General features: G+C 46.8%; 1 protein-coding gene across 2 annotated transcripts in view; it reads right to left on the bottom strand.

Moving 5' to 3' along the window:
- Positions 1-16,120, bottom strand: part of ASTN1 (astrotactin 1) — a 306,422-nt gene that overhangs the window by 27,722 nt on the left and 262,580 nt on the right. For both annotated transcript variants that reach the window (XM_084851218.1, XM_084851217.1), the window contains exons 17-19: positions 7,097-7,365; positions 5,557-5,690; positions 461-612 (exon numbers count right to left, since the gene is read on the bottom strand). In XM_084851218.1, the coding sequence (XP_084707344.1) occupies positions 461-612; positions 5,557-5,690; positions 7,097-7,365 (555 nt within the window). The remainder of the gene's footprint in view (positions 1-460; positions 613-5,556; positions 5,691-7,096; positions 7,366-16,120) is intronic.

Here is a 16,120-nt window from a genome sequence, read left to right on the forward strand (position 1 = left end):
GAGATGGAAATTTAAAACAAACAAACTTGAACTGTTCAACATTTCCCTCATTATTTTCACTGTAATCTGGGTGCCCTCCTGCAAATGCACCAAGTAAGATTCGCTTAGCTTAACATCTTTACTGAGATTCTTCACCCATTGGGAACCTGAACAGGCTATAAGAAAGCAGAGCTTGCAAAGGGCAATGACACACACACACGTGCATGCACACACACTTCTATGGTATGGAAGGTTGCATCAGCCACTCACTGGACTTGATGCCTCAGGCACATCCATCCTCTTGGGTGTTGCACTTTTTTTTTAAAGGTTTGGATTTGGAACTGAATATAGAGTTTTATTTTGATTTTATGTCTAAGCTAAAACTGTTTTAGTAATATTGTGATTTCATATTGCTTTTCCTTGTTTATTTCCAGAAAGTTGATACCCTTTCAGTAACCATAAAAGAATCAACGGCACTCACCAGTTTCCACCTTGGAATGGTCCAAGCGGTCAGTGACCTTCTCCTGGCGGATGAGGTAATCAACAATCTGCACTCCAATTGGGGGTTCTGAGTGCTCCCACTCCAGCACCACCAGGTTGCTGCTGGGCTCGTGAACAGTGGACAGCCTCAGCCTGCAGAGAGAGGGCAAAACAGAGGTCAGTCTAAGACTGACCTTTGGTAGGCCTCTTGTCTTTTCTTTCCTGCTGAGGCATCTTGTACTTGGAAAAGATTAAGAAATAGATCCCGTGCACTGCCTCTCAGCAACAAAGCACTGGAAGAGCATATCATGAAAAGACCAGGGTAGCTCATACCTCCATACAGGCTGTGTAACATTTCTAGAGTTATTTCCCTTACTCTGGCGGCTCTGGCCCCAGGCCAGTCTAACACACACCCCTCTGTGGAGCGGGGGGGCAGATGTGGTCTGGGGCTACCACTAGCCCTATACATTATAAACTGTCTTGCAAAAGCAACTAGCTAAGAGCAAGATATATCCAAAACTTTAAAGTTACTTATGGTTAAGTGGTTCACTGTTTCTACATATTTAAAAGGTCATTTATTGTTTTAATGTTGAACTGCATGCACTATGTAGGCCTTATATTATAAGGCAATACATATCTTATGACTTTAAAAAGATCATTGATATAACAGCTTAATTATATTGTTTATTTATTTATTGCATTTATATGTCACTTTTCTGCCACGATACCCGAGGCAGCTTATACATTTAAAATACTAAACCAAAATATAGAACAACAGAGTTCTCTGAAGCTGTCGTGGCCCTTTCAGGAGCTCCATGGTCTGGGTTTCTTTGCTTCTACCTTCCCCCAGGGCACACACACAATTACATTATTGTACATCAGGCCTGCCCAACTTGTGACCCACGTATGGCTGCCATTTCACCTTTACCTTAGGGGAAAATGGTGGCCACCAACCAGCGGCTGCCAAGAGAGACTCTGAGAAGAGCTCTGATGCTGCCACAGCTGGCTGCTAAATAATTTTCAGAAGACAGAATAGAAGGGCCACTGTCCCGCTGCTCCCAGAGCGGCTGCTCTCTCGACATTCTAAAGGAACGCATGCCCCGCCCTGCGGTTCCGCTGTGGTGAGGCTTGTAGGCCTGCACCTCCCTTGATGAGTTCACCCGGAATGTGAAGGGACCTAGAATTCTCCTTTGACCTTTCCCAGCACAGAGTGCCCCCCTACGACCTGACATCCACACACATACCTTGTCCCCACTTCACTTAGGGGTTGTGTTCTTCCCATGATGCCTAAGAAATGATGTGTTTCTGCATATTCAGTAGCATCCAAGACTTCATGAGGCCCGGTGTCATTAATAGGATGTATAGTGAACTCTCTGCCACCCCTCTGGCTTTGGTGAGCAACATAAAAGAGAGGGTGGTGGGGACTCTTTTCAGTCCTTTTTCAGAGTCAATAGCCTTCTCACAGACGTCAAGATTGGGCCAATTTAAAAGGACTCACTAAATGCAGTTGGCAGATCTGGACTCATCCAGATTCCAACCCATCACTTTGAATTAGGTTTACCTTCCTCACCAGGTTGTTGTGAAGATAGAACGGGACAACACTTGGGATGCTGGAGAATTTTGTTTGGTTTGCATTTTTAAGTGAACCAACCTAATTTGTACTTCCTGGACTAATATGCACATCAGAATGAAATTATACTTTGGATTGCACACTTCTCTCAATGTTGTGATCCAGTTCTTGACTCAAAAATGCGTATTTTAGGGAGAAACAAGATAAAAGTGCGTGTTTTAGGGAAAATGCATACAAATGGATGTTTTGGGGGAAATTGATATAACTTACATGCAATTTTTTTTAACAGTTAAAGAAAACTACAGATAATAGGATGGACTTATGATTGCATGCGTACAAAACTGGTACAGATTGGAAATAGATTGATTCATCCATCAGGCAACACACATATACGTTGCCCTGCACTTCTTGGAGGAAGGGTGGGATGCAAATCTCATCATCTGACAGTGGCTCTGGTCTTTATAGATTATAATCCTAATAAGGAGCGACAGCTTGAAATCCAAGAGTTTTGTTATGATGTTGGACAATAAATTCTTGCTCTTGCAGATCCAGCCTTCTTTGCAGTGTTGCTGCAATATTTATTTGATATTTATTGTTGTACCCCACCTTTTTGCCTGCCACGGTAGCTCATGACATAAAAAAGTATCTTAAAATTATCAATAAAATATACACATAAATAGCATAAGCCCTAATAAAAGTCACCCGTAACATATGTATTCTGTTGGAAGCAGTAGAGTAGAAACACAGCATCTGCATTCAAATGTACATTTGGTACACATGGCAATGCACACCTGATTTGCATCCGTGGTTCCTAACAGCAAGAATTTTTAATACACACTTCAAAGTTTCTGTGGGTACCCGAGACCATGGGAAAGAAAAGTGGAAAATTCCATACAACTGTAGGGACAGGTTTTACACATCCCTACCTTTCCCTTCTGAGGCTAAATAGACAATCACAAAGAGCAGGGCCTTTCCCATGCCAATGCTGTTCTTATGGAATTCCCTTCCCACAGGGCAGAGGTTGGCAGCTTGTGGCCCTCAAGATGTTCTGGCCTACAGCTCCCATCAGCCCTAGCCAGCATGGGAGTTGCTGTCTAAAACAGCTGGAGGGCCATAAGTTGCTCACCCCTGCTAGAGAAGCTTGGCACCAGGCAAGTTCTGCAGAAGCTTTTAAAAGGCCTCTAAAAATGCTCTTGTTCATGCTAGGCCTTTGAGGACTGTTGTACTAAATTTATTTTGGGTCCCAGCTGGTGACTGTTATTTTTTAATTTGGTAGTTTCAGGTAGTCAAATCTTATTCCTGATTGGCTGACCCATGGTACTCATTGATTGACAGGCCATAAAAGTGCCTCTTGTGAGACAATGGGTAGGGATATAACTAGCTAATGCCGGGCTGGTTGCTCCTTCCAAGTCCTGGAGCATCTCTACACTAGCATCTCTAAAATCCTGCATTTAAAACGGGGTTTTCTGCTTCTGTTTTAAATGCAGGATCACAACGGACTCCCTTTACACACGCTTCCTCCCCCCGCCATTCCGCCTCCTTTTCCCCCTTATCTGAGTTTTTGATATGTTTCACTATACAGCAACTAGATGGTGCTGTGGTCTAGCTCCTCTCCACTTTTCACAGAGGAAAATTTGATAGCTCATTTGATAGGGCATTATCTCCGATCTTTTAAAAATAGAATAAAGATCATTTAGTGTGGGAGATGCCCTGGAGGTTGACGACATCATCTAAAGGACCTGCAAACTTCTTTGAGTAACCAATCTCAATAGTAGGATAAAAGCTCCGTGTGAAGAAGCCCCTGGTTTCAGCTCAGTGGTCCTGATCTGTCCTGCTGTCCCTGCTTGTGCCCCAGGTCTGTTGGCACCAACTGAAGTTTTTGTCTTTTCCAAACTGTTGTGTGGGAGGGGCCAAATTCAGGAGGAGCAGCTGTGGCAGGAAGCATTAGACCTCCACTTCCTGTGGGCAGTGGTCACAAACCAGATTTCCTTTGGAGTAAAAAAAACCCAACCCTCTCCCACCCCCTCCCCAGATCAGCTACACGTTTTGTAATTTATGTAATGTGTAGTTTGATCCTTAGATGAGATCTCTGTTCTGAAGACACTCCTTGGTAGAGTTTGTAAGAATTCTTGTCTTCTGATCAATTCAGCTTGCATTTTTTTAAAATAGAAAGTTACTAAACCCTCTAACTGTGAAGATACCGAAATAGCGAAATCTCTGTCAAGCTCTAAATACATGGTAGTGCCACTCTTGTGGACACCACAGTACATTCAGCAATCCAAAGTAACTTGCAATGCTTTTGCCTCTGGTCTACTGAGCTCTGGAGCTTTCGATGGCGCCAAGCTTCAGAATTATTAGATTTTGGCACTGGATTTGAAGGTTGGGGTCATCTGAATCCATTGCAGATCAAAACTGGATTTATAGCCCATGCTGGTCCAAAAATACGCAGAAGCACCCTGGGCCTGCTCAGGAGTCTCTAAGTAATGGCACAAGCATGAGAATCCTGAGCAGCCTGAACCATCGTGAGCAGGTCCTCTCTGCTTTGTGGCTTCACTGAAGCGGAAGGGAGAATCCAGTCCTTGCTGTTCAGGGCACAGCCTGTTCTGAGGCCCCAAGATGCTACAGGGCGTGTGTGGGCTCCTGGCATTGTGGGAAATACAGTTCCCATGTACTGAGGCATCCCAGGCCTCAAAGGAGATTGTAGCCACCTGAGCATCAAGGATTAAGCTCTCTGTGCTGCCTCTTCCCCACATCAGGTGACTCTGCAGAGGCAGCAAAGAGGGCCTGAATTTTGCCATACAGGCTACATATAGTCCTGATGACTAGGTGCCTCTCAGCATGTGGGAACTATGATCCCAAGAGTCCCAGGCACCTTTAGGCCCTGGCATGGCTGTAACAATGGCACTACGATAGGGCCTATTTATAGATTTATTCATCCTTAACATTGGTGACATGTTAAGAACTCAAAATTATGGTTCTGATTGGCAATTCATTTAGGAAAATGAATTAATTACAGAGTGGAGCCCATAGGTCCTGGTATTCCTAGGTGGAGCAGACAGCAGCACAGAACAGGATGAGCAGGCTTGAGTATAGGCCTGACTAAGGCATAGCCAGACCCATGGGCCATGGAGGCCTGGGGTGCATTATGGGAAATGTCAGATGTTACTTTCTACCTGGGATATGAATTCATGGAGGCCAGGGCATGAGCATGTTTGCTCTCATGCCAGGTTCAGAAAGTAACAGTCTGATCAAATCCAGGATTTCCAGGTTAGAGGGGATAGCATCTTGACAGGCTTCAGCCTCAGTACCTTGCTTTCATACAAAAAAACACAAAGGTCTGAAGAAGACCCAGGGGAAGGGGCATGGTTTTGGGAGCTAGGCCCTCGGTACTCAGCCATTATTTCCCCCTTTATATCTGGTGCTGGAAGAATATTTGCTACAAAGAATAAGGCCACAACAACGCCACATTTCCCAAAAGACAGTTAGCAAAATCTTAATTCTGCAAGCTTATGGTTTGGGACACATACACAGGGTGTGGGAGGGGTGCACAGGCTGGAAGCCCATCGGCACCAAATGCACTTGAGTCACACCGGCACCAATCCTCGATGACATCCCCACTGCCCGAGCACCACAGGGAACTCATGGTGGCCTCTTGCAACAGCTGAGAGAGAAAGAGAACAAGAAAAAGCACAGAAGGAGTGTCAGGAACACACAAGGAGATTCTTGCCATGGGCAGAATTGAAGCCGCCGCGCCCCCCCCCCCCCCAAGTTTGCCACCCTATTTATAGACTTCAAAGCAGGGATCCCCTTCAGAGAATTTTCCATTGGGGGAGGAGGCTGAAAACAGAGGGAAGGTATTTGCTCATCTTACAAGCAGTGGTCCTGGTGGCAGCAGTCACCACACTCCACATTGCTGCTCAGTGCCATTTTATCCCATTTAACTCCACCGCGTCCGAGTGAGGGCAGGAAGTATTGCCCACACTCTGATTTGTCTTCATGATAATGAAACAATGATCTGTAGACTCTCACTGAGGGTCAGGGCAGATCTTCCTGTTCCTGAACACCTCAAAGCAGACTTGTGACAAAAATCTCACAGTGAAATTCACCACACTGAGTGTTTTTGACAAGATGTATACATTTGTTGTGTGACTAGGCAATGTATCTCACCCTGAGCCAGACTGACTGCTGATCTGCTGCTGAGAGTTTTGAGGTTCCTGGATCTGTCTTAAAGCAATATGTGCATATTCAACGTGTATAAATATTCCAAACAACTGCATTTTTACTACCCAAGCAGAGAAACCGTGCAGAATTAGAGATGAGCAGATGTCCCCTGTTCCACTGTGTTACTGTCCCATGGGTTGGCTCTGCCCTTTGTTCTGATCCATCTGTCTTTTGGTTTAACTTGGAAGATTTTTTAAAATTAATTTTGGAATTGGTGCATGCAGTTTGCCAGTTTCCATTCTCATTTTTTCCCCTTGTAGATTATTGCTGTACACAAAGTACACATGAGGACTGATAAAAAATACTATATAAAACATTTTCAATTACAAGAGTCCTTGTGTGGTGTTCAGCAATATATGGTTGTGTGTGCGCAGTGGTAAATATAAGGGGGTGGGGGGAAGACATGCTGTGAAAACTCCAGAAAATGTGCACAGGCACACTGATCTGAACAAAGGCCAAAATTAAAAACAGGAGAACAGTGAATTCATTAACGTATCAGTGGTGCTCTGCAGAACACATCAGTTGATGCAGAACCCCAAAATCCAGAGATAATTTTTTCATGGTGAATTCAGTATTTTAAGAACCTCAGATTTCATCCTGTTTCAAGACAGTTTCTAGATGTCTTAGTTTAAAAAGAAGCTTGGAAATGTCACCAGGAAATGTCCCACCCTCCTTCCCCCTCTTCCACTCCCTTCCCCTCTCCAAATAATCTAGTTTATTTCCAAAACTGAATTATTAAGGAGAAATCAAAGAGGAACCACTGCGTCCTTAAGAATGTTTACTCTTTATTTGAGAGCCATTGGTGCTTAAATTAGCCCTTCTGCCAGTACTGAGCCACTCACTCACCTTCTGAGTCTGATTGTTGGTGACCAACTCATAGATGGGTGCTGCTTTGGTGACCTCCAGGAGGATGGGTTCAGCCAGAGCATCTGGGCTAGAAGCTACATGACATAACGGACACGATGATGGGCAGAGGCCCCTGCTTTGGCACTCCATACGCACGCCAGCTGCCATGCGCTTGGTCCCTGATTCAGACAAACTGGCAATATACTCTGGAAAAGTGAGGACCCTGGGATCCCGCTCACGCTCTTCAGACTCATCCGAGGGGGAGTTACCTGCAGGAAACACCATTGGATAGAATCAGGCAAAAGGGAGGAATGATCTGACTCGCTTTCATTATAAAGTCTACCAACATTGAACAAAGAAACTGTATCCACGTGGATATGTTAGTATTTGCAGGAACTAGGTGTGGATTTCCGGCTAAGCCAGACCTGTGTTATAAGCTTATATAGTTTCTTTTGTTTTTAATGACAACTTAATTGTTGTGCCTTTCCCTAAAGAATCCTGGGAATTATAGTTTGTTGAGGGTGCTAGGAATCCTCTTGGAGATCTCTAGCTCCCTCTTTCTTGACATTCTTCTGACATGTTTAAAAATGTCAACCTGTTTTCCTTTCATCCTTTCCCCACTATTGACTAGATCCATCCAATTTCTTCCCCTGTATGACTGGCCTCCCAGAACATTTATAATCCACAGAGATCCACTCAGAATAATTTCTAAATTGTCTATATTCTTCTGCAAAAGTCATAAATAAGCAATTTATGTTGGCCATAAGGAACATTCCAAAATCCATATTAGTATAATATCACTACCACTTTCTTGCTCCCAGTGGGCCTACTGGCACTGAATGTCTCCAAATCCTCCTCTACCATATCATCTTAAGACTCTGACTATGCAGACATCATGACTTCAGCATCAAGTCAGCCTGTGTGTTTTTCTCCCCCACCCCCAAGATGCTTTTTGTAACATCTTGCCTGATTAAGAGATCTTGAGATTTTGAAAGCCTGCACATTTTTGGTGACCTTTGAGTTGGCCTGATAAAAGTATTACACTAATACAGCTTCTGGATTTTTTCTTTAAAAGTGACATTCAAAACTAAACACAGTATAGTAAACAGCAGTGTCAGTCCTGATAAGAATTATTCTATTACTTCTCAAAATTTGATATAATCCCCATTAATACAACCTAAATGCCGAACTGAATTTTTGCACCACAGCTTCACATTGTTGCCAACAAGCTATCTGTGGGAACAAAGGAGATAAGAGCAGTCTTTGGTAACTAGATACTTAAAGCAAAGATGGTGAAAGTGGACTCCTGGTTCTAAGAGCACAAAGCTCCTCAAGTAGCCCTTAGTCTGGACTCATTCCATCTTTGCTAGAGAGGATGTAAATATCCTTGATTTTCCACTCTCCGTGCAAAACCTGCATGTTTTACATATGCAAATAAACCATCCAAATAGGCAGCACACTTGAAAAATGTCAGATGGGGGAGATGGGGAGATGAGGCAACAATTATTCAGGTCAGCACTGGTAAGATGGAGTTTTCCAATGGGGGATGGTGCACAATTAAGCCACTTGTACCAAATATGTGCAGCAATGGTTCTGGTCTGCATTATAATTAGAAAGATGGTGCTTTTGAATGGGGAACAATGGGCAATGACCAGCTTTTAAACCAACCTCTGGGGAAAAGCTTACAGGAACTGGGGAATATCTAGTCAGAGGAATCATCTGTAAGAGATGTGGCCACAAATGTTCCAGATCATCCAGATACTTTCGTGCAGTTTCGAATCTGCCATTTTTGGGCAAGGTGGTTGGCAGGTGGTCGCAAAGCAGTTGAAGGCACACTTGGAAGAAGCCGATTATCTAGACCCATTTCAGTCGGGCTTCAGGCCTGGGCATGGGACAGAAACAGCCTTGGTTGCCTTGGTGGATGATATGAGGAGGGCTTTGGATAGGGGCGAATATTCCCTCCTCATTCTCTTCGACCTCTCAGTGGCTTTTGATACCGTTGACCATGGTATCCTCCTGGACCACCTGGAAGGGTTGGGCTTTGGAGACACCATATTATGGTGGGTCCAGTCCTTCCTCTCCGGCAGGTACCAGAGGGTAGCACTGGGAGAGGAGGTTTCGGACCCATGGCCACTCACGTGTGGAGTGCCACAGGGTTCCATCCACTCCCCGATGCTATTTAACATCTATGTGAAGCCGCTGGGGGCTATCATCAGGAGGTTTGGGGTGCGGTGTCATCAATATGCAGATAACACACAGCTCTACCTCTCATTCAAATCTTCACCAAGGTTGGCCGTAGAAGCCCTGTCCAAATGTCTGGAGGCGGTGAGTGGCTGGATGGGGAGGAATAAGCTGAAGCTGAACCCTGACAAGACCGAGGTACTTTTGGTGGGAGACAAGAGGAGGTTGGGGGATGTTGACCTGGTGTTGAATGGGGTACGGCTACCCTTGAAAGACCAGGTCCGCAGCCTGGGGGTCATTTTAGACTCCCAGCTGTCCATGGATACCAGACTCCCAGCTGTCCATGGTACAGCGGACAGCGCTGTATCAACTCCATCTGATACGGCGACTGCACCCCTACCTTCCCGACAATCTGCTCCCATCGGTAGTACATGCCCGGGTCTCCTCTCATCTAGACTACTGTAATGCGCTCTACATGGGGTTACCCTTGAAGATGGGTTGGAAGCTGCAGCTGATACAGTACGCGGCGGCTCACCTGATTAAAGGCAACTGCCGGCGGGATCACATCACTCTGGTGCTGAAGGAGTTGCACTGGTTACCAGTTGTTTTCCAGGCCAAATTCAAGTTGTTGGTTTTGACCTTTAAAACCCTATATGGTTCTGGCCCAGCCTGTCTTAAGGAGCGCCTCCAGCAACACCAGACAGGCCGCTTAACAAGAACAGCCTCAGATGGCCTTCTCTCTGTCCCATCAGTCAGGACAGCTAGGCTGGTGAGGACAAGGGAGAGGGCCTTCTCTGTGGTGGCCCCCTCTCTGTGCAACTCCCTCCCTAGGGAACTTCGCCATGCCCCCTCTTTAATGAGCTTCTGCCACGCATTAAAAACATGGTTGTTCAGGCAGGCATTTGGGGTGGGTTAGGATATTTTTAGAAATATGATGTTTTAAAGTAGAATTTTATTGTTTTAAAATTGTATTGTTATACATCGCCCAGGGTGGCTGGGTGACTGGCCAGATGGGCGATTAAGAAATTCAATCAATCAATCAATCAATCAAATAAGGGTAGGGTAGAATTTTATGCTCAAAATCCTACAAGCTAGGCTTCAGCAGTATGTGAATTGAGAACTACTGGAAGTACAAGCGGGGTTTCGAAGAGGCAGAGGAACTAGAGATCAAATCACCAACATTTGCTGGATCATAGAGAAAGCAAGAGAATTCCAGAAAAACATCTATTTTTGCTTCATTGACTACGCTAAAGCCTTTGATTGTGTGCATCACAACAAAATGTGGCAAATTCTTAAAGAGATGGGAGTACCAGACTACCTTACCTGTCTCCTGAGAAACCTGTACGAGGGTCAAGAAGCAACAGTAAGACCCGGACACGGAACAACCCACTGGTTAAAAATTGGGAAAGGAGTACGACAAGGCTGTATATTGTCGCCCTGCTTATTTAATTTATATGCAGAGTACATCATGAGAAATGCCGGGTTGGATGAATCACAGGTCGGAATTAAGATTGCCGGGAGAATTATCAACAACCTCCGATATGCAGACGATACCACCCTAATGGCAGAAAGCCAAGAGGATCTCAAGAGCCTCTTGTTGAGGGTGAAAGTGGAGAGTGCAAAAGCTGGTTTGAAACTCAACATTAAAAAAACTAAGATCATGGCATCTGGTCCCATCACTTCCTAGCATATAGAAGGGGAAGAAATGGAAGCAGTGACAGATTTTATTTTCTTGGGCTCCAAGATCACCGCAGACGGTGACTGTAGCCATGAAATTAAAAGATGCTTGCTCCTTGGGAGGAAAGCTATGGCAAACCTAGACAGCACAGTAAGAAGCAGAGACATCACCTTGCCGACAAAGGTTCGTACAATCAAAGCTATGGTTTTCCCAGTAGTAACGTATGGCTGTGAGAGCTGGACTATAAGGAAGGCTGAGCGCCAAAGAATGGATGCTTTCGAACTGTGGTGCTGGAGAAGACGCTTACGAGTCCCCAGGACTGCAAGGAGGTCAATTCAGTCCATCCTAAAGGAAATCAACCCTGAGTGCTCATTGGAAGGACAGATACTGAAGCTGAAGCTCAAATATTTTGGCCACCTAATGCGAAGAGAAAACTCCCTGGAAAAGACCCTGATGCTGGGAAAGATTGAAGGCCAAAGGAGAAGGGGACGGCAGAGGATGAGATGGCTAGATAGCATCACCGATGCAATGAATATGAACTTGAGCACACTCCGAGAGAGAGCGGAGAACAGGAAGGCCTGGCGTGCTATGGTCCATGGGGTCACGAAGAGTCAGACATGACTTAATGACTGAACAACAACAACAGGGTAGAATTTGGGAAGGAGCGTATGTTGAACCACCTTGCTGCCTTGCTTGCCCAGAGAGATCCATTGCCTTGTTGCTTACATAAACCTGTTACCTTGTAGTCCCAGAGAGTTTCACCCCCTATGAAGCATCCATTGCAGCTTACTAGCCAGCATCCATTCTATGGCACAGCCCAATCACTCTGTGAACCCAATCCTTCTCTCTGGGATTAGTGCTAGCCTCCCTGTTCAGGATATGCAAGTAAAATCTTGGAGTTGATGACCTTTTGTGGGCCTCTCAGAATCTTAGTAAGTTGTGACATTGTTAATGAGTCACCTGTAAGTGTGACTTACAGGTGAAGCAGGCGACTGAGAGCCTAGAACGTGGTACTGGGGTTTTTTAGCGTCTTGAACCAAGTGCAACCACACACCCACCACGCTCTTAGCAAGCTTCTCTTCCTCGTCTCCTTCCCTCAGTTCCCTTGCCTCCTTCCATGTTTGTTATTTTCCTTGGATTAGTCAGGATCCAAGGAAATACCTTGTTTTTAGGCTCTCCATTCCAAATTCTATTTTTTGCAACAAATTGTGTGGCCCAGGGGTCCCTAATAGTATCTTAGCCAGAGGTTTGGTCACCCCCTCATTTCCTTGGGCCCAAGAGTCCAGCTATTTGGCAGTTTCAGGATAGCTTGGTTAAATATAGCAATTCTGCCCCTGGCATGGCCTGCCCTTTGCCATTAAAACTCAAAGAAACCTGTTATATAGTTTGCCAAGTCCTGCCACACCTTCCTCACTACATATTTCGCAAATGGTAATTCCCCACTTCTGTCTTTCTCTATTTCTATTATTATGAATAGTCTGCTAGTCTAGTGCTAGGGGCTGAGAATAATCAAAATTCTTCTTTTTGTATGTGCTTATGGCAAAATGAAGCAGTGTTATTTCTTTGTACTCTTGTCAGTGAGCTGATTTTCCCATTTCGTTGCATCATGGTGCATAATCTGCTATATGCACACCACACCTTTGCAAAAGATCCCTATATTTCCTGGTTCATCAGCCAAAGGTGTACACATGTGAGTTCACACCCATACGTGAACAAGGACATTTAGTAACACTGGATTTGCAGTGCTTTTGAAATGCATACAATGAGGCCAATTGTGCCAGTGATGTGAAACAATGGATAGGGATCAACATTAGAAACATGATGCTTCTGGATGTGCTCATTACGTATGCAACAAGCAACAATCCTGCAAAACAATGGTTCAAATACTGCCAAAATTGTACACCGGCCAGTCTCCAGGAATGGAGGTAAAATAAGGGGAAGTTATGCATTCAATACAAAAGGCTTGCCTATAATCAAGCAAGCACTAGATGGTGCAATGAAGTCACAGAACATGTCAGATCTGAAATCTCTATCAGATGTCTGGTGGGACAGATTTGCATATGTTACCAATGGCTGTAACAGTGACCCACTGTAACAGAGCCAATAACAGATGGGCTGCAGGCATGTGGTATAGATGGACAAAAGAGCAGCATTCAGAAGATGTCAAATCTCTACTAACTAGTGTATAAAAGGGTGTTTTCTAAACCACAGTGTTGGAGAGAGCAATCCTATGGCCCGCTAGACACTGTCTAGCGGGCCATAGGATATGGTCTATTCTGGGAACTGACTGTCAAGGGCTCCTTGGAGGCCTCTCTCAGTCTAATCCAGTAGCCAAGTCCAGACACAGACAAAGGGATTCTTTTCAAAGCTTTATTCCTCTTTTACAACTTAACAACTCTACTGTTAGCAACTAGATATGAGCAGCAGAGTACCTATGCCCTAAGTTGGAACAGCTGGTCCCCGTTTGAAGGAGAATCACTGCCAGACCCTGAACTTATGGGCTAGGGAGAGTCCCTCCCCTTTTCCCTTGGATCCTCTGGGCACAACCGTTGTTCGTGCGCCAACCGGGCACTACGCCTCCATTTCGCGCCCTCCATTTGGTGCCGCTCCCTGCGTCAGCATCGCGCGTCCAGCAAGTCTGCTTCCCACGCTCTGTCACTCCCGGGACTGCTATCTATGCTAGGAATGCCGGTGGGAGGAATCCCTGCCAGCTGTTGGCCCTGGGAAGGATGAGCGCGCTCCTCTCCCAGGAGCGGCTGCTCTTCCTCAGAATCAGAACTACTCTGGGATTCTATGGGCTTAGTGTCCACCCTGACATCATCCCCACTCCCATGAGCCCCCCCCCCTCGTGCTCCTCCCCTGGGGCTCCGGTTTTGTGGGGGTACAGCTGGTGGAAGCGCCTCAGCAGCAATGGAGCATGCACATTTTCCGCGGGTTCCCAGGATCGCTCATCAGGCCCATACCCCTTCCAGTCCACCAGATATTGCAAGCGGCCGTGAGAAAGGCGGGAGTCTAGAATCTCCGCAACCTCAAACTCCTCCTCCCCCTCCACCAGCACTGGTGGCGGGGGGGGAGCCGACTGAGCGATGAGGGTCGCCAGAAACCAGGGGGGACAGCAAGGACTGATGAAAAACAGGATGGATCTTCATGGAGGGGGGGAGAGCCAGGCGAAAAGCAACAGGGTTAATCTGGGCCATAATCTGGAAAGGCCCCGTGCGGCGAGGCGCAAGCTTCCTTGCGGGCGAGTGAGAGGGGAGGTATTGGGTGGACAACCAAACCTAGTCCCCCGGTTGCAGAGACGGACCCAGCTGGCGCCGTTGGTCCGCAGAGGCCTTGTAGGCTGTCTTGGCTTGCTCAAGGGAGTCCGCAAGAGGTGGTGTACCGCTCTCAACTCCTCTAAAAAGTCATGGGCCGCTGGCACTGAAGAGGGAGCTAGGGTGGACGGGAAAGCCTTGGGGTGGTAACCAAAATTGGCAAAAAATGGAGTTTGGTGGGTGGAAGCATGGCAGGCATTGTTATAAGCAAATTCTGCGAGAGGCAGCAAGGAAAACCAGTCATCTTGCTGGTAATTGACATAACAGCGCAAATACTGCTCCAGAGTTGCATTGGTGTGCTTGGTCTGACCGTCCGTCTGTGGATGGTGGGCGGAGGAAAGACGGAGTGTCACATGGAGCAACCCAAGTAGCTCTCTCCAGAAATGGGCAGTGAATTGGGCCCCCCTATCCGAAATGAGACCCTCGGGCCATCCGTGGAGCTGGAAAACATGCGCCAAGAACAGCTCTGCCGTCTCCCTGGCTGTGGGCAACCCAGAGCAGGGGATGAAATGGGCCATCTTAGAAAACAAATCCACCACCACCAGAATGGTGGTCTTACCGTGTGAGCGAGGCAAGTCAGTGATGAAGTCAAGGGAGAGCAGTTTCCAAGGTCCTGAGGGGGTAGGCAGGGGGTGAAGCAAGCCTGTGGGCTTGCCTGAGGGGGCCTTCGCCCGCTGGCAGGTTGGGCAGGAGGCGACATAGGACTTGACAACCTGAAACACACACAAGGCCACCAAAAATCCCTCGTCACTCCGTGCAGGGTCTTGGCGACGCCAAAACGCCCAGCTGTGGGGGAGCCGTGGCACTGATGGAGGACCTTCTCTCGGAGGGGTCTAGAAGGCACATAGACCTGGCCGGAATGGTAAAGCAGGCCACCTCACAAAGAGAAGGGGGGAGAGTGGGGGGGGAGAGACTAGCCCCAATTCCTCCACTTTTGTGCAAACAAAAGCATCCTGACCCTGTGCAGAGAGAAGGAGCTCCTCTCAAGAATGAGGCACCACAGCTGCCGCCAGGCTTTGGGGGGGAAGAATCAGAGAGGGGGGGATCTTCCTCACCCCCTGGCTGGAGGTCAGGCTTATGAAAATGAGCATCCGCTTGTAGGTTGTCGGAGGCCTTCACATGGCAAATCTTAAGGAGGAACTGAGAAAAAAAAAGCGACCACCTAATCTGCCTCTGGTTTAAGGCACGGGCTGTCTGAAGATGTTCGAGGTTGCGATGGTCGGTTCTAACTTCGACTGGGTCCTGTGCCCCCTCCAGGAGATGACGCCAGGTCTCCAAAGCAGACTTGATGGCCAACGGTTCCTTCTCCCAGATGGTATAATTCCTCTTAGACATGTTCAGCTTCCTGGAGTGGTAGGCGCAGGGTTGCAACCCGCCGCCCTCCCGATCTGGCTGAAAGAGCACCGCCCCCACTGCGAAGTCAGAGGCATCAGTTTGCACTACAAAAGGCTTCCTGGGGTCGGGATGTAACAGAATCGGCTCAGAACTGAAAAGCCTCTTAAGTTCCTCGAAAGCCTGTTGGGACGATGCTGTCCAATGAAAAGGAGATTTCTTGCTCTTATGGAGGTCCGTGAGAGGAGAAGTCAGCCGAGCAAAGCTGGGCAGGAACTTTCTGTAAAAATTAGCAAAGCCCAGAAAATGTTGCAAATCCTTCTTGGTGGATGGAGCCTGCCAGGAGAGGACAGCCTGGACCTTTGCAGGATTCATCCTGATACCATCAGGCGAGATAATGTAGCCAAGAAAGTCCAAAGAGGTTAGATCAAATGCACATTTCTCCAGCTTGGCATAAAGATGGTTCTCGCGGAGGCGCTGGAGGACGGCGGAGCCATGATGCTGATGGGCGTGGGGGTC

Source organism: Heloderma suspectum, chromosome 4 (genome assembly GCF_057233095.1).
Source record: "Heloderma suspectum isolate Gila_16-S chromosome 4, 16-S_ref, whole genome shotgun sequence".
NCBI lineage: Eukaryota > Metazoa > Chordata > Lepidosauria > Squamata > Helodermatidae > Heloderma > Heloderma suspectum.